Source organism: Ochlerotatus camptorhynchus, unplaced genomic scaffold (assembly GCF_037179485.1).
Source record: "Ochlerotatus camptorhynchus isolate MF236.1 unplaced genomic scaffold, CSIRO-AGI_Acam_v1.1 ptg000319l, whole genome shotgun sequence".
Classification (NCBI taxonomy): domain Eukaryota; kingdom Metazoa; phylum Arthropoda; class Insecta; order Diptera; family Culicidae; genus Ochlerotatus; species Ochlerotatus camptorhynchus.
The window spans coordinates 2,075,286-2,095,506 of record NW_027040807.1 but is presented as its reverse complement, the minus strand read 5'-3'; the positions used below and the strand labels follow the sequence as shown (position 1 = coordinate 2,095,506).

Here is a 20,221-nt window from a genome sequence, read left to right as displayed (position 1 = left end):
TTATCTTTGAAAATTAAATTGCAATTTATTACGTAATTTTGCAATCTCCCAGTTTTTTGTTTGACATCCATATCTATTAACATTAACAATGCGACTTATTCATCAGTTGTGCTCTTTCTCTCTTTTTTCTCTCTCTCTTGTTCCTTGTTACTCACAAAAAAAAACTTTGAATATGTACATAAAAATCTGTTTTACGCTACTGAATCTCACTCGCTACACCAGCGTACATTCTCTATCATCGTCATTCGAATTACATACATAATTATACGTCTGTACAATAGTCAATAGTTCGACCAATGCAGAAGCATTCTATCATTTTATCAAGAGTGCCGCCTGTGCTATCACTTGCATACCATCTAAGGTAGAATTTTGCTATTTTTTGTTCCACTTCTCGAGTGGAATATAGACAGTTTATAGGGTAATTTTGTGCCATCGAATTTCTATCATCTTTAAGATATATAGTTTACTTAGTCCCATTATAGTTTCAGTGAGCAACCGTTCCAAGACCGGCTCCATAAATAGTAGATGTTTGCTCTCGTATCGTGATATTCGAACAAAGAACGAATGGAAGGGATGTTTCGTACAGTTTAAGAATGTGAGGCAGGAAACAGTTCTTATCATACAATAGCGGTCTTCACCAGGCAGGATTGGGAATTGTTTCCTATCGAGCCGTCCAGACTGTCTAGATCCAGTGCAGTGTCGATCATTGTCGATTCTTGTAGCAATCGCAACCGATTTGAGCTGGTAATGAACCCACTAGTGCCGTTGCTACTACTGGCGTTGTTATTGATGCTACTGCTGCTGATGTTATTATTGTTGTTGCTACTACTGCTATGATTACTGACTGTGGTTAGGGTGTTACTGTTGTTACCATTGCTGCCCCCGGCGGCTTGGATTATCACGCTGGGATCCATCGTTTTTATTACATTTTTCATCTCGATTGCCGTTATTGGCTGAGAGCTTTTGAGCGGCGGAAGTGGTATATGCGTCGAAGGAGATGCAACTAACGCCGATGGACCACTGTCCACTAGACTGCCAGGTGACTGTATCGTGGCTGAAGTGGATTTGGTTGTGAATGCACTCGTCATCACCGGGTCATCCAGGTCCAGGTCATTAGTGATGAATGAGGAATTTAGCAGCGACTGATCATCGACTACCGGACTAAAATTGTTATTAACACTATTGCTATTCGGAAGTTGGTGGAAGTTAGTTCCACTGGAAGCGCTGTGCCGTTGACCGTTTACTACGTTTCCATTGCTAGTGTGGCTGCCATTGCCAATATTGGAATAAACGTGCAAATTGGGATCAATAGACTTACCAACGTCCCCGATATGTCCTACTGCTTTATTTAAACTAGCCCTTTTTGGTGACCCCACCAGTACTCCGTTACCGATCGTGCCCGATCCTGAGGGAATATTGCTGTAAACATTCTCGTGTCCGCTGACACTGGACACCATCATGAGTTCGCTAGCATTGATAATCTCATCGACATTCTGCATCTTATCGCTATCGGCAGATGTGGCCAGTTTCCCACTGGCAGACTCCCGGAACAGGTTATTGTAGCTGCCACTCAAATTGACTATCTTCGGTGGTTCTAACTCGACGATTGTATCGTCATCCATGACTATGGTGGTTGCGGTGGTATCCTCAATCCCCGACATGTTACCGGTGATGGACAGTGGAATCTCATTCTCCACCAGGTGCGCTATGCTATTGGATTTCTCTGGAAGGATAAAGAATTAAGAGAAAATATCCGTAAGTAAGGCAGATACAATTATGATTATTTTAAAGTTAAAAATAATAGGTATCTACAACAAGTAAACGCTAGCTACTGCAATCAAAGGCAATGAAAGTAAATAAAGGGAAACGAAAGATTGTAAAACGATTAAATAGTTTATAGGTTTAATTTTATTTACAGAATAGAATTATTTTAATACTCCATCGACATCCAAAAATAATCATGTTTAATGTGTTCAACACGTATGATTGTATGCAACCAGGATAAATGTACATGTGTCAATGCTATCAACAAATCGTATAAAATATACAATATGACGTAGTTGTACGGACAAATATAAATTTCCTTAATTAGAAATATCGAAAAACAAATTGTAAGTCCCAGTGCCTATTGCAACAAAATTTAAATTCCAAATACTGTAACCTGAAAAAGTTTTGCACGGGTACTTTAAGAATAAGGATCTGTCGCATCGTGCTATCGTAAAAAAGTTGGGAATCGCGAATTCCACGGTTTCTGATATCATAAAACGGTTCGAAGAACGTCTGACTGTTGATCGGAAGTGAAGATCCGAAAAAAGCCGTCAGGTCAACGAGAACGAACACAAACGCGTGGTTGGGGCCTTTAAACGGAAACCGAATGCCTCAGTCCGAGATGTGGCTAAATGTTGCATGTGAGCAAGATTTTCGTGCAGAATACCAAAACACGAGCTGGACTACGTACGTTTAAGGTTCAGAAGTCCCCAAACCGTGACGAGAAACAGAATACGGTCGCAAAAAGCCGTGACCGGAAGTTGTACAACCAGAAGTTAACGAAACCACACTGCTGCCTAATCGCTGACGAGACATATGTGAAGGCGGACTTCAACCAAATTCCAGGAAACCTGTATATGACTGCCAAGGGTAAGTGTGATGTTCCCGAGAACCTCCGGACACAGAAGATGTCGAAGTTCGCCAGAAGTTCTTCATTTGGCAAGCGATTTGTGCTTGCGGAAAGCGGAGTACACCGTTCGTTACCGCAAGCACCATGAATGGACAGGTGTATTTGGAAAAGTGTCTCCAAAAGCGGCTTCTCCCTCTCCTGAAGGCTCACGACGGTCCGACGATGTTCTGGCTGGATTTGGCATCATTCCACTACACGAAGGACGTGCTAGAGTGGTATAAGGCGAATGATGTCGATTTCGTGCCGAAAGATCTGATCACCCCCCTAAAATTAGGTCGTTACAAGCACCTTCTATCCTTGATAATGGCCCAGTATTTTTCTATTGGGCGCAGTTCCGGAGTGTTTGGGGGTGGTGAAGAATTAAGAAGAAATGAAGAAAGCATGGGTTAATATGCAAAAAACTGTCGATTCTGAGGTCGTGCCGAACTTTATGGCTGGGGTTAAGGCCAAGGATCGCGCATTCAGATATAAAGGCGAAATAAATTAAATGAATGATGCCAAAACTAACTTTAATTATTTCTTTTTACTCCCTAAAAAATTGGTGATAATCGGATAAAAACTCGAATTTTGAGAATTAATTTTGTGTGTACGAATTTTAAACGGTACACCCTTTAGGCTAAGATCTAATTTGGGCCTACTAAGCACGCCCTTGCCTCTATTTTTCGAGTGGATTTTTATTTAACAAAATGGAATGTTTTAAATGCAGATGACTTTTAAATTTATTTACCTTTTCGTACGTACTGTAAGATTTGATAAAGAGAATCAAAGTGTTGAGATATTGTTAAAAATATAACACTGCTTCTTGACCCCAAACTCGGCCTACGGATTCTAAATTAGGCCTAATGCATTGAAACGCTATTCAAACGCCATTGAATTCACTTCGGCCTATCAGATGAAATTGATTCGGTCGGAGCGCTTATTTTGTTTTTGAGAAAAATGCGTGTAAATATTCATATGACTTCGTTCGGTAGTTTTGAACTAAAGTATTGCGTTTTAAACGCATAATTGATTTGTTAACTTTGAAACAATGGATTTATTTGATGTTTTCTGCTCGATAGGCACAAAATGGGCGATTTAGCCAAAGTAGTGCTCTACCCGAGCAAAGTAGAATAACAACCCGATATCATCTAGATAACAAGTCTTGTTATCCCAGATATCATTTTGTTTTCAGTTGTTATCGCATAACTTATTTAGTTATCAGCCTTGATCAATTTTGTTATCAGTTGTTATCATGAAAAATTCACTATATATTTATTAACGATGAAAGGTTAGTTCAAAACTTTTAATATTATTCGCATTGAAACAATAAAAAATAGTGCTTTTAATCCCTAATCATATTTCAGTTATCAGCGTAAGGCATTGATATCAAAATTATAACATGATTTGAAATGTATGAAATAAATTTGTATGGCTTACAGAATTTATTATCAAGATATTATCAATGATAACAAAATTAGTTATTTTTGTGAAATCCAACGAGCAATTTTTTGTTACCATTTTTGTTATGTTGGCTGTTAATTCAACCATAATGATAACATATTCAGTTATCAAAAAGTGATAACCGGGTAATAGAACTTGTTATCAATTTGATATTTTACTTTGCTCGGGTACCTTACCTGCAAGGTTAATTTCAACAATAGATGTCGTTAATACAAAAAGTATAAACCTTTTTATTATATATGCATATCTAAAACTACTGTTTTTTTTTTTTTTATTTCGAGATTACAAACATTTTAGACAAAAAAAAATTAAAGGGTTTGCATGTATAACTTTTCCAAGTTCCTCATTTCCTCACTGTGATAGGTGGTCACGCCATGATCCGACTTAATTCGCTGACTTGCTCCTGTTTGCTGCAGGACCAAGTGCCACGCCGTCCGAAGCGGTAATGAGCAGAAGCAGCGCTGTTTTATATCTTTTCAGGTTCAAGCAGAACGATGTACAACCAAATGGTACTCGATTATGACGACTGGGTTAGGGAAAATCGTTTATTTCATGAAAACAGAGATAAAATTATCATTTGTACATTTTTCAAATGGTTTTTTGTGGAAAATCGAAAAAAAATACTTATTTCGGCAGATTCGTAATGTAATATCCTATCGATTGGCGTATTTGGATTTTATTTTCATCTATAAATGACAAAGTTACAAGCGTTCAAAACCTAACACGCATATTTTTTGATTTGCACCCCAGTATAGTCGACAAAGACGTAGTTCTACGCCAAAAAAAAAACAAGCTTAAGCGAAGACAACCTACCAAGAAGACTGGCAACTCTCCGGTTTTCTCATACAACCACTATGACACAGACACAGTTGCGTCATCTATCACTCAAAGTTTAATTCTTTGAACGAATTTGACATCAATGATTACAACCTCAGAAAAGAGGTTTGCATATAACCTCATTTTCCAATGCACGGCTTCCGTCATACAGATTCAGGCAAGCTCATGGAGAATCTCTAGGAAGTCTAAGGCACTCAAAACATCCTGGGAAAATTCAAGAAAGGTTTAATTTTCTTCAACATCCTGGTCACTGAAATCACTATTTTCAAGCATCAACTCAGAAAATGTTGGCTGAGGTAATTTAATGTTTTCCATCATACTGCATGTTTTGTTATTACTATTTGCTTCCTTTAGGTGTTCGTTTTTCTACTATAGAGTAGATGTGCCAGTCATGATTAAACGTTCCAATTATGGCATATTGGAATTCCATAATAGCCATAATTGGTACACCTACCACTAAATTCGTTTTTATTTTTCAACAATAGCGAAGAAACTTTTGACAAAGCAGGTAAATGCAAAGGGACTGTTCATAAACTACGTAGAGAGTTAGCCATGGCCCATACAAATTTAAAAAAAAAATTGTACGGACAATTGTCTACGCAGGGGGAGGGGGGTTAAGAATCCTAAAAAATCGTCTACGTAGATAATGAACAGCTCCAATTCTACATGTTTGTATTATATCAGGGTGGTGACTCAATGCAAATTCCCTGATATTCCCTGATTTTAAAGTAATTTTTAATATTCCAGGTACTGTGCCTAGCACGATCGGATCAGGTATTACTTTCCTCCGGTATGTACTAGTGCATGAAATACCCCATGGACCTCTAACCCATGACGAGTGGTCCAGTACAATCTCAAATTGAATTCGATACATTTTATAGATTGTAAAAAAGACAGAAATTGCGTGTTGCCAAAATCGGGTAGGCACCGCATTTTTCTAAATTCACAAATTTTAAACTTGGTAGGAGCCAGGTACCAGTTCAAGCAGTAACCGGGATGTTAATATAGGTTAATCGCTTAATGTTTTCAGCATGTTCACGATCCGTTTCTTACCTCGATTTACTTCATGATACAAGAAGAGGTCCTTGGCATAGCAATTTTCTCACCGTTAGAAGTTCATTTCTAACTGTTTCCGAACTCAACGTTAAGAACGGAAGTTCACCCAGTTTTCCTACATCTTACATATGAAGCACTTGTCTTTAATCCCATTATATTTTTCTCCCTTGAGCACATTTTGAAACCCAGCTCCACAAGAAAATTATTCGGGATAATACGATTAACCAAACTCTAATACACGGATAGATTCCTCCTGATTATGTCGGTAATCACAATACTAAATCTTCACTGAGAAGCTAATTTTCCAAGCTGACCAGCTTCACAATGTAAGTCTAGAATATTCAAACTTTACTATTCTTGTATTCCTTCAAAGGTGCTCTAATGCGCCAAAGGATTAGTTTTAGTTGTACACAGTTGAATCGAGCAGACGCACCAATCTACTCGAAGGTTGAATTTTGTCAGACACAATTAGGTGTAACATCTATTAAGAGACGCACATACCTATTTGGTGGTTACATTTAGCAACAACTAACAAGGTACAGCTCTACGGCAATGGATTTTTATCAACCCTCAGGATTTCAGTTCAACTCAGGAATTTAAAATTTAAAATGAAGAACCCTCCTCAAACTACACCGAGTAATTAAGTTGTTTGAACCTAGCCAAATCAGTAATACTTTTTAAAAAGTTTCTGTGACTAAAAAATATGTCCCTGCATTTAAATTAAATTTCCTGTGATTCCCCGATTTTCAACGTCCAAAATTGAATTCCCTAATATTACCAGATTTTCTTGGTTTTTCAGGTAGTCTACACCCTTTCGATGCAAAGATAGAGAAAAAAAACGTTTGTTTGCTCACAGAAAGTCATCTCATGGACAACACTTACGACCAGCTGAAATGATTAAGGTTAGAAACATAAGAATTATCGTGAACAACGAGGTTATACAATTTAGTTGTTAGTGGAATGCTCAAAACTAGAAAAAATGTTATCTTCCATTTAATTCCACTTAATTATGAACATTAGTAAGTTATGAACATTCCACTTACAACCCAATTTCATAACTTCATTATGATGGCTACCAAGCCTTTTGAAATTTTTAACATAGAAGTGTTGTTTAGATTTTCCTTCTTTTTTAAATCATGTCCTTTAATTCGGTTTTTTTTTTGCAATATAAGGCTCATAGACAGCTAATATCGATATGTAGCACATTTATACTGAACACAGTGTGTTGATCAGGGCCCCGCAAAGTCACTTTCAATCGAAAATCATCAAGTGACGATGAAGCTGTAAACCATCACTTTCAATTGAAAGTCATTCTGTCTTCTCTTCGAGCAGATCCCCGCCAACATCAATAGAACCACTTTCGATCAGTTTTCATGCTGTTTGTTTTGGCTTGACACGTGTTCATTTCTTCTTTCATTGTCAAATGAACTTACATTTGCATTTAAGCGAAGCTGTTCGATCCAAATTCGCGCAGTATTTATGACTTTTGTTGATTGTTCACTCGCATGAGTATGCGTATGCGCATAGATCGGTGCACGTGGATGTCAAATTTATCATTGTCGGGTGGTCTATAATATGGGTATTTTTTTAATCGGGGTGACGTCTAGAGATCGAAAATTGATATGCGACGCCATTTTTAAATCCAAGACGCCGGCTTTCAGTTTAATAAAAAGTGGGAAATACTGTCAAATACCTATCAATAAAGGTATTTTTGAAATCGAGATGACGATGGAAATCGATATCCGACGCCATTTTGAAATCGAAGATGGCGGCTTCCAACTTAAGAAAAAGTGGAAATACAGACAAATACACATCAATATTGACATTTTTGTAATCAGTATGAAGTCTACAGATCGAAAATTGATATGCGACGCCATTTAGAAATCCATGGCTTCCGATTTCAGAACAAATGGGAAATATTGCCAAATACCCATCAATATAGATATTTTTGGAATCGGGATGGCGTCTAGAGGCTGGAAATCGATATCTGACGCCATTTTGAAATACAAGAAGGCGACTTCCGATTTGCGGAAAAGTGTCAAATACCCTAAAATATGGTTATTTTTAGAATGGGGATGAGACGTGAATGCCGAAAATTCAGAGAAACTGTGAAATACTGTCAAATACCGATCAATGTGGGTTTTTTGGAATCGGAGTAACATCTAGAAGCCAGAAATCGTTGTCCGACGCCATCTTGAAATTCAAAATGGTGGCTTCTGATTTCAGAAGAAGTGTCAAATGGCCTGCAAATGGTATCAAATATCGATTTTCAGCATCTACGCGTCGTGGGAATCGGAAAGGTCCCCGTTCCGAAAATACCTTGATATTAGTGTATTTGACACTTGACTGATTTGACACTGAAACCTGACATTGGATTACAAAATGGCATCGGATCGGCATCTACACGTTGTCCCCGTTCCGAGATTAACCATATTGTAGGGTATTTGAGACTTTTGCTGACCCCGATGGCCACCAGCTTGGACTCCAGAATGGCCTCGTTAATTTAATTTTCGTTCAACATAAAATAATATATTTTTACTACATATAAGTCGGATGCCATCCCTATCGGCAACCGATATTGTGCGGATACTATATTTTTATGCTTGACTACAAGTCGAATGGGCCCGAATTTAAGTGAATGTGGAAAAAACGAAGGAAGTAGTTTTCGAGTCATTTATTGCGTCAATTGAAACAAGTCTTTGCTTCAAATGAAATGAACTGAAGCACTTGACGAACGAAGTAAGCGATAGTCAAGTCATGTTTGAAAGTAGAAATGTTTATCGTGACTCGAAAACAAGAAACACGATGACTTACACGAAAATAATATTGTTCGAAATGAAGCGATTCTGCGGAGAGTTCATTTTCTTTTCTTTGTTTCGAAAATGCATAACCCTGGTGTTGATAAACCTTGACATTGCAAAGTTATTGGGTATATTAACTCAAAAAACAGTCAACCTATTTTTCTTACCCCAACCTGAAATACCAATATTTAAAAACGGGCATGAGGTATCGAGAAGTTCTGCGCGGATTTTTATTGTCATTGAAAATAAGGACCACCCTAATCTTCACTAACCCTTAAATGAAAAAGTTATTGAAAGCAACAACTTCACCGAAGATACTTTGCTTCTAAAGTTTAAATTTTTGACTTAAAATATATCTTTTATCCTAAGTTTGCATTATGGACCACTTATGGTCTTGTGGAAAACATACCAGTTGCAACCAGGGTTGGCAAATGTAATTTTCAATGAAAGATCTCACGCGATATTCACAAAGATAATTTTGTCACTATCGTCGGATGAGAAAACGATGATAGAGATTTTCTTCAAAATCCCATCGATTTTTTTTTGTCATGACAGAACGTGACAGTATTGTGATCATCGTAATAACTAGCTCATTTATTGTTATTAATTTTACTGTACCGAGGAAATCTTAATACTATATTCACTCTACCGATAGCATGCATCTAAATCAGTTAGAAATGTTGATGTATAAACCGCATAAGAATTATTTTCGTGAGTGCTTGATCATTGGAAAATGACAAGAAAGCTAATGATAGGTAGTTTTGTCTCGTGATAGTGAGAGGACCTGCTTTCTCATTGTCACATGATGGCCGTGGTTTTTATCAGCTTTGGTTGCAACCTTTGCTCTACTAAACGACACGATCATTTGTTTCAAATCGTTTGTTATAAAAATATCTTAAACTTCGTATACATTTTAGTTTAGCACTAAGCACGACATTTTCCTGCTTGTATTCGAAATAACTTAATTAAATCAATGAATTATAAATATGAAACTAAAACTAAAGACGGAAACGCAAGACTATCTACAAGCTAATAATTGAGCACTGTTCATCTGGTTCAATCTCTAAGCCGCTAAGCCGTCATGTCACCTAGCTCCAAATGAAAATAGCTAAAGGTCGAATAAAAAATTGAGCAAATAGACAAAAAAGAATAATCTTACGAGCAGTTGCCGAAACAAGGTAAAAAGGTTTCCGCGAGCCAAAACTTAACGCAGTATTTCGTATAATGAAAGAGGAAGGAACGAGCAGTTTAACAAAAACTGTTTAAAAGGAAAAAACTCACCCACGCCGCGCGATAAATCATTGCCAACGGGTTTCGCTCTTGGGTCTCGAATCCGCGGTCCCGTCGCTAATGAACGCCAAATTTGCTTGCAACGGTTTCGGTAAGATTTTCTGATTACATTTCGGTTAGTTTGCGTGGCTCTTTTCGGTAGTTTGTTTTAAAACCATTGCTTAGTGCGAAACATTTCTTAAGGTTTCTTGGTCATTGAAATGGGATTTTATTATTTCGATTTGCTCGCGCCACATTGGCTTATAGTTAAATCGTTACATTTTGCTTAGCAGAAAGTGAATAAAATATACACAGTTCGGTATTTGGTTTTCGGTTCATTTCACTCTGCGAGTTTTATAAACAATTGTTTTCGTTTAAATTATCACGCCTGGCGCTTTGTAAATTAACTTAGAGCACCTTTATGTTCATAATTTCGTAAATCAGTTACAAATGTTAGATTCTACCGTCTATAAACTTCAACAACTTTTAAATGCAACAATAAATAATTCAAGCAATTCCTACAAACAAAACCGGTCATTTATCTGTTATACTGACTAGCTCAACTCATCATTTAGAATCATTCTACAGTAAACTGCCTTTTGCTCATGTACGTAAGATCAATTTCAAAGAAAACTTCTTAGCATTATTTGAACTTTGAAAATCTTTGGGATTAGATTCAAATTTCATTGGATTTGAATGAGAATTCGCAAAACTTGCAACATGTTCTAGGATCTATGGTTTCGAAAAAGCTAACAATAAGAAGAAGATCTATGTTAAAACATGGTTATAGTCCTAAATTCTGCTTATAGTAAGCTAAAATACATCTAATGAGATTATTTTTCTCTTCTAGCTTCTCACTTTCTACCATCACATACCTTTCCATTCGATCGAGTTGAACCGTTTTTTTTTATCATCTCTCATAAGACATCAAGTTTCTTATTAAAAGTATTGGAATTATTTCAGAACAATTCGAAAAGACAAAAATAATGGTGTCTATTGTTTTACTCACCGGAAGCTCAAACTGTCACACATGATTTATTGTTACCTCTGTACACACTGTAGATGCTTCCTCTGTTCTACTGTCAACCCGTTACCTTGTTCCGTTTCTTTCTAGTTTGTAGTTTTTGCTTTACTTATTATATCATCGATACAATCGTAACGATTTTATTATTGTTCTACTATTGCAGGTTTTGCTTCGTCAGCAGAAAAATTAAGATGTGCACTGCGTGAAACCGAGTCAGGTTCTAACTGTTGCTATTTCAGTGCCATTTTGTCAAACACAGCTGTGATTGCTACTAGATTGAGGTTATTTCCATCTGTCCGATAAGAGATTCTTCCTGTATTGTGGTGATTTGATTGGTTTGATAAGCAAATGTATTAACTAATATTCTTCACATGAATAGAATTAGCTTTAACAAAGCAGATGGTATCAAGCAAGTTGGGTTGAGGTTTTAACACAGTTTAAAAGCAGGAAATAAATATTACAAAAGTAAGAGTATATCTACAACATAAAATTACTTAAAAAGCACGGTTGGCATCTGTACACCCAAAATGCATTTTTAGACGTTTTGTAATTTTTTCTAACACGCTTCGAATGGTATGCTTTCAGAAATGATTCGGAGAAAGTCAATAAGTTATGGCAAAGATTATCCTGAAGAATTTTGATATATAATTCACGGTATTGTTTATTCCCTGGGTGATGCGGAGACAGACGTCCAATCGAACCTTTTTTGAGCTGTCAAATCGAACCAATTTTTTACTCTCCGGATATGAAATAACAAATACTAGTATTGCTGTCCATCAATTTGAAAAATATTCAAGTTCGCCTCGAATCATTCTATTTATGAAGGAATGTGGTGCAAATGTAAGCCACATTTTTTTCCAAAGCATCAACATAATTTCTATAAATTTTTCCATCAAAAATTTGTTCATTATGCTTCGCCCTTTTCTTTCATAAATTTACGAACAATGGAACCATTACGAAAGGGCTTTACGCAAAATGAAGTTTGTCAGCGTTTGCGTAAATGTTTTTGCTGGTCGTACGGTCTATGCTCAAAAGCTTCTGAAATTCTGAACTTATCCGTGCTTAGAATTTGAACTTGTTCACTACATGGTTCCTCCAACGAACTTATGGAAAACTGTCGAAACCTTTGGAACGACGTGGTTTATCACCCCTATTCTGTATTTCGTTTCGAACGAAATTCTCATACAAAAAAATATTTTTTTTGTATGAGAATTTCGTTCGAAACGAAATACAGAATAAGGGTGTATATATTTACGTACTCCCGATCATAAGTTTGTAGTCACCCAAAAAAACATGCATTCCAACAGCCGAGTGATTCTGCAATTTATTTTGCTGAGATTCGGTAAAACAATTGCCGAGACTCAGCTAACCAAAAACATTTTGCTGAGATATCGGCTAACAAACAGATATTTTGCAGAGATATCAGGAAAAGTAAATGCCGAGGTAATCGGCTGTTGGAGATTTTACCGAGCTAGATTATCTCTGCCATTTTACGACCAATTTTCGTTCTCTTTAGGTCATTTGAATGGAGCTAGCTTCGCATAAAATGGCACAACAATAATTTTCAATTTTGGTATACTGAATTCACGCTAAGTTACAACATTTTTAAAAATTTGGGTGTTAGTGCTGATGCGATATAATAGTAGTGACTTTAGTGACTAAAATTACAGAAATAGTGAACTTGTAAATGACTTGTAAATTCTAAAAAAGTAACCATTCAAATACGATTTGATATTGAAATTAACTTTTTATGTCATGGAACTTAAAATTAAATTTCATAAATCCCTCTAATTTAATCGAATCTCACAGCGGAATCTTCTGTGAAGAGCATTTGAAGTGATTTGAATAATTTACTTTTGCTTACGTTATACATGATGACTAGCAAATAGTAATTCCCATTTTTTATGATCTTGAATTTGATTCTGCGTTCGAAATCTTTAAAATTTTGATAAATCTTGGTAGAAAACTTTGATAGTTCGCTAAGAACTTTTCACAGAATTGATCTCAAGAACTTTTTTAGAATGATTCCCCATATCTTAAACTTAGAGGCAAATAAGCTTTTACAAAAATAATATTACATTCTTGAAATTCTTTGTAGAACAATCAACAAAATTCTTGGAAATAGATTATTTTCGTAGTTGGAAATGCTTAACATCAAATATCAGGATTAAAGTGGACATTTTATACAATAGATGAGGAGATGAAAGTAAAGAATTGATAGCTCCGTTATAGTGTGAAATTTGTATACAGAAAGTAGAAAGCGAACAAAGGGCAATTATGAGCAAGGTGCGAATCGGATAGAGCTTCTCCTTTACCAAGCTCATCCGTTAATGAGGAATGGTGAGGGGTGTCTCCCTGCCACCGGCAAAAGGGATGATCGCCGATTTGCTAATGTACGTCCAATGTGCGGAAACAGTTCTATAGATTGTTTCACACTCAAGTTCCATCTCACGTAAACAATTACCTCATTCGTTCTTTCCTCAAAATTTCCTTTGATCGGTTTCTTCTTTCCATATACAATTTTCACACTGCCGTAGTATAACGGAACTATCAACTCTATAATTTAATCTCCTCATCTATCGTATAAAATCTCCACTTTAAGTCTGATATTTGACGTTAAGCATCTCCGACTATGTAAATCGTTAAATTCACGCATGAAGTAATAACACATGATTAGTTAAAGTAGAATATTTTCGATTTTTTATTGATTCTTCTAGGAACTTCCTGAAGGCTCCTTTCATAAATACATGTTAAATTTATTTGAATTCTCCTTAGAATTTACATGAGGAATTTCATAAATTTCTGCTTAGAATAATCTTGGACCTCTCCCCTGCATTCAATGGGAAATTCATTTCGTATTCTCCTTAGAATTCCCATAGTATTTCCTCAGAATTCTCAAAACAAAAATCCATCACAGAATAACTTTGAAACTTTTCTCAGAATTCCTTTGAGATTGAACCCTCAAAACTCGATTTCATTGGAATTCTTCACGGAATTTATTTGGAACTCTTTAGAATTCTCCTGAAAGTATGTTCAGAAATCACCCCAGAACTTTTTTAGAACTATCCGCAAAGACCATCTCTGGACTTCACGGGATTTTCATGGAATTAACGACAGAGCTCCCTTAAGCAATTTGCATTCTTATTAGAATTTGAACTAGAATCCTCATCCAATGATCATAGAATTCTACTCAGAACTCTCGTTAAAATGCACTCTCAGTATTGGAATTATTTCCAAAATTGTTTCGGAGCTGAATTTTTGAAAAATAATTTAAACAACAATCAAAAGCGACGCTCGTATGTGTTAAGCCAAGTTTAACAATATAAGTAAACCTGGTTAAGATTTAAGCGGTCCTCAGAGCACTTAATTTTGCAGAAGACATTCGTAGTCTTCTTCTTCTTCTTCTTCTTCGAATTACAAGCTTATTGCATATCGCATATTAGCTTATTGCGTGCTCTCTAGATGCACTTCCACAGTCATTAATTGAGAGCTTTCGATGCCTGTACCATTTTTGCATTGGTATAATTGTGTGGCAAGTCCAATCATACTTCTATCCCCGGGGAAGTCGAGAAATTTTCCAACCCGAAAAATTCCTAAACCGGACCGCATGCTTGGCATACACAGTTTTGGTTACGAACTGCTCTTTTGCTAATAACTTTGCACACAGTTGACGGAACATGGTTCTTTTTGAAGCAGTAAATAGAATAGAGTGTAAGCTTGTTATAGGTATGTAAAAAAAGTAGATTTTAATGCTAGTAGTAAACTGTGTTTGTTTTTGCGTTGTAAAAATGAGGTGAGAAATGCTCACTACACATCTCGGAATTTAAGTGTTAAATTGATTAGTGTTGATTCAAATGTTAAGCTTTACTTAATCTTCGCATATCTATAGTAAACTATGAGCATAATCTATCAATTACTTTGAAGAAAAATAAATTTCAACATCTGAGTGAAAAGTTATTACCAAATGAGCAGTTGGTGTGTACAACTGTGCATGCCAAGCATGCCGGACCGGGAATTGAACCCAGCCACCTCCAGCATGGTCTTGCTTTGTAGCTGCGCCTTTACCGACTGAGCTAAGGGAGGCGCCCCATAGACATTCGTAGTCTGTACTTTGGTATTCTTCCCTGATATATCATGGTGTCATCCCTTAAAAATTCTCTTAAAATTTACTTTGGATTTTTTTAAAGTTCGTAATCATCATTGAAAGACTTTTGAAAATCTATCACAAACAAATGCCCTTGGAAAGTATACAAGATTTACAATTTATTTTCTGGGAAAAGAGGTATTTTTTCCCTGATTTTTAAACGAAATTGAAGGCATTTCCCAATAGTTTTCCTGGTCTTCTAAAGTTTTGCGGTTCACTGGTCACCCTGGTTAAAGTTTTCAATTTTTTAACAGATATGTATATTTTGTTAAAATAACTGTAGACTTTCTTAGTGCCATGTACTAAATTTAAGGAATTTGTTGATATTTTTAAATTTCACTCTATTTTAGTAGTGAAAGAGTGACTTTAGTGACTATTTTTAGGGAAATGGTGATTTTAGTGGCTTTTTTGGTGTAAAAAATGACTCTTTAGTGACTGGCTTTAAAATAGTGACCAAGTCACTAAAAAGTGACTTGCTACCAGCCCTGAGAATATGACTGATTTTCTCAAATTTCGAACGGGCCACTTTTCATTCAATTTGGAGGAAAACTTTATAAAATTTATAAAAATATTTATTAAAGTCACCGATCAAAAGTTTGGGGTCACCCACAGTTTGGTGTTTCACTGTTGTAAGTTCAGGTGAAATATTACTTTAAAAATAAAAATAAATATGTTAAGCCACATACCACATCTAAAATTGGACGGAACACAGCAAAGATATGATCAAATACATGTTCAAGTTTGTTTTTAGGGTCACCTCAAACTTTTGAGCGATACATCGTACTATGGGGTGACTCCATACTTTTGATCGATGACTTGAATTTCAAGAATTTTCTAAATTTGTCCTCCAAGTTTTCTTAACTGGAGCCCGTTTCAATACCCAATAATAATTCTACTTAAACTTTCATTTTAAAATTTAGGCCGACCCAATTGTAAGAAAATCATTCATGATTATTCATTGCAAATTTGGAAAAGTGTTGTAACTTTTCGTATACAAAATCTGAAAAATAAATTGAACCATTTATGTATGAAGTAAGTTTCAAAAATGACTTCTAAATTTATTCACCTTTCCATGCGTACCGTTGGATTTGATAAAGAGTCACAAATTGTTGAGACATTGTTTAAAAACTAATACGGCTTCTTGATTCTAAATTCGTCCTACGAATTTCAATTCCGTTCTAACGCATTGAAACGCCATTTGATTTTCTTCGTCCTACGGATAATTTATAATTACGTTTAACGTAGAAAAAGGGGATTCGCTAAGAACACTTCTTTTGTTTTGAAAACAATGAGCGTAAATATTCAAACAATGGGCTCTAAAAGGATTTATGTTGTAGCTAATGAACTAACGCATCGGAACAAACCTATTATTGATTTGTGCTTTACCATCATTGACATTATTGATCATTTCTGATCGATAGAACGGAAATGGGCAATTACGACGAAGTAGCGCTCTATCCTATGAACAAAACACAGTTTGGAGTTTTTTGGAGGTGAACCCAAACTTATGATCGAGGCTCCAAAATGAACTCGAGTTCTATTTCTTTCATACGACGTGTTTAACGGATCATTTGCATAACGTAAACTTTACAAACTCCTGTTCCTCACCGCTCTTTTTTATGTGTATTGAGATCCCCAACAAGTGTAAAAAATTTGAACGAAATTGGTCATGATCTGGATTTGTGAGACTTTTAACTAATTATTACTAATTATTTACATGTTTATTAGTTAATTAATTAATTAATTAATTAATTAACTATTCATTTACATGTTAAAAATTCAAAAAATAGCTCAATTTTACCAAACATCAGACTTAGATTGGATGCAGAACTCATTTATCGAAGACTGCAAATCGATTTGAAAAAAAGTAAAAGGTTGTATCCAAGACACGACCGTAGATTTGACGTAGAATTACGTGCTCGGTATCAATATTCGGCGACTGTGTTAGGGAAACCACTTTTTCCCCTCAAGGAAACGCCTTGTTTTCTGATGACAAAATCATAAAACGCACGGAATTTTTGGTTTATTCTAGGAAATAAACAAACGATAATTTATTGCAGGCATTTCTTGCTAAAATTTTCCAATCGATTAATCATATAGGGGAAAAGTTGGCTTCGGCAATACCTTAACCTATTATCGTCAGGGGGTAAACAAAGTCCTAGAGCACTCAAATTTGGCCAATAGTTGCTCTGAAACACAATGTATCCACATGCCAAAATTGATCTCTCAAGGACTTTGTTTACCCCCCTTGACGATAATAGGTTAAGGTATTGCCGAAGCCAACTTTTCCCCTATGTAAATTCGAGATGTTTTTGCTTTTTTTCTAGCGTCCTGGAGAAAACCTTAAGTAAGGGTTAATTGACAAGGTCATGTGGTATTCGGTCATTGCGCGAATTTTTATGTACCACTTCAATACTGTTACGCATTTGACCACAAACGTTTATTTGCTGTGTACATGATCAAAGAGCTTCGGGGGTGATGTGGCTGAAAAGAACCGTTTTGTCGTGATGGTTGATGGTTTTGAGTAATGCTGAGCTTTTAGGATGTTCAACGCAGATGAGGCTGGCGAGCTGTATGTTGTTTGTAACGAGGGTGACGCACTTGGCATAGATGGCCCACAGCGACTCACAAAGAGCTACTGAATCCGATGAGTAGCGGTGCGGCTTCTTCCTCTTTCTTCGGTGAATGAACGCTCTTGATTCAATAAGCACCGTTCGGCGAGACCGGATGGAATTCGATTTTGAAATCTGTGTTAGGGAAAGCGCTTTTTGCAGGCATTCAGTGATAATTTCGATCACCATTGCAACAGTTAGACATTTGCGTAATTTTCGATAGTGACCTATTGAAAATTTATATAGTGTTCTGCTAATTCGTAGAAAAACTTCCAATCGATTAGCTTGTTTAGAATTAAAATACATCCGCTATTGACAGAGTTATAAGTGGTCGATTTTGGAATTTTGAAATTGCCCTCCTCTAATATGTAATTCTACGTCAAAAAAATAAAAATAGGAGCATGTATACTTCAAAATAAATTTAAAGTCACCAAAAGAACCTTTAAACAAGAGCATTATTTTTAAAAGTCACTTGGAAGCTCGACCATAATAAAAACACAGAACCATTTTGCACGGGTGTCAGTTTTGCCTACAAACACACCATCAAATTCATTGAGTTTTTTCATAGGGGAAACGCTCCTATACTGCCCATAATCGCATATCATATGGATAGGAAACCAAGCAAATATGGGACTGATATGCGATTATGGGAGGTATAGTTGCGGTACGTTACACTAATAAAAATTCAATGCCTCTTCAGAAATGGATGTGTATTTTTAATAATCCTGGTAGATGATCCCTAAAGCTCACAAGATTCATAAGGTTGCGTTATGCTTTTTAGTCAAAAAAATCGAAATGAGTTTCATAGATTTACCTTATGAAAAATAATGTTGACACAAATAGTGCATGGAGGCACAGACTGGAATCGACTCATGGACATGGGCGTTACGAGACTAATGTGGTGTTTACATCTGTGCTTTTTTGCTAGCGCTAGTGTAGTAGCACTGTGCCTTGTTCGCTACGTTTGGTGTTTGCTATCCAGCACTGGTACGGAGTGAAAACTCAATGCTCTTGGTGGTGTGTAAAAAAGGCAGTACGCAGTGTAGTGTTGTGATTGGAAATGCCTGCTTGAAAGACACAATGTTCCTAAAACGTCAAATCTCATAAAATTACGTTTAAACGCCAGTAAGTTTTGTTAAAAGTCTAAATCACTTCGAAAATGCTTGCATATTTAAAAAAATGCCAAAATGATCTAAATTATTGATATAAATTGCGGATTCAAACAAAAAAATGCACTAAACAGCATCAAAATGGTCGTATAAAAACCTAAACATCTGGCGTTTCGGAGTCGTAAAATAAGCTGCAAATTATGTTAAATACTCTTAGGGCACCTTACAAACAACGAAACTGAGCTAAAAACACTAAACCCATTGTGAAACAGTCAAACAAATGCCAAAAGGCCTCAAACCGTATACATAGTTTCTCTAATTATAAAAAATTCCCTACCCGAACGATTAATAAATGGTTTGTATGATACCCATACAAATTTAATCAGGGTTCAGAAACTCTAAAAATGCTAAAAACGGGTAAAACGTAAAAACAATGAAAATCGTTTTTAAAACATATTTGACGGTCCGTAACGGTAACTTTAATAGTTTTTTGAAATATTATAAATATATTTTACAACAATTAATATTTTTCTATAAACAAATACTTAGGATCCTTGAGTTAATTCGTTAGTCATATGTTTAATGCAAAGTATTGCATTTGAACTATTTCTTTTGTCTTGTGACCGAACATCAGTTTTGTGTTTTGTGATTACTTTGAATGAATTTCAAACTATGTAGTTCAAGAAATATGTAACTTTGAATGAGTATATAATCAGAAACATCATAAATAATAAGAAGGCAGCATTTAATTTGAGATGGCTGTATTGGAAATACATTCAATAAGTGATTGTTTGAGTGCCTTTTCAAACAGGCGAAAAACAAGAAGATTGTTGTTGTTTTCAGGTATTTGGGAAATATGTAAAACATACTATATAAAAATTCTATATGGGAATACCTTAAGCTACAAAATGTACCCCGTTTTACGGTACTTTAATAGCTCTTAAACGCCAAAATGACCAAATATAATCCAAAAACAAAAAAAAAAAACTAAAATCGCCTTAAGATACATCAAAAGCAAAACTGCTTAAAAACATTAAATTGATGCACATTGAAATAACTTTTAAATGTGAACCTACAAAATACCATCCAAATAGTTGGTTTTACAAACAAAAAATCATCCTGAGGTGGTTTAAAATACACTCAAGTAGTGACTTTGAAACCACTAAAATGGTCTTAATACCTTCATTGAATTCAAAATTAATACCTGAATTCAAAATATAAAATTACTTAAAAAACGCTTAACACTTAAGAC

General features: G+C 35.7%; 1 protein-coding gene across 2 annotated transcripts in view; it reads right to left on the bottom strand.

The window, feature by feature from the left end:
• The window catches only part of app (Palmitoyltransferase app), a 183,861-nt gene continuing 163,640 nt past the window's right edge, over positions 1–20,221 (bottom strand). For both annotated transcript variants that reach the window (XM_065229684.1, XM_065229683.1), the window contains one exon: positions 1–1,723. In XM_065229684.1, coding sequence (XP_065085756.1) covers positions 618–1,723 — 1,106 coding nt within the window. In that variant the 3' untranslated portion in view covers positions 1–617. The remainder of the gene's footprint in view (positions 1,724–20,221) is intronic.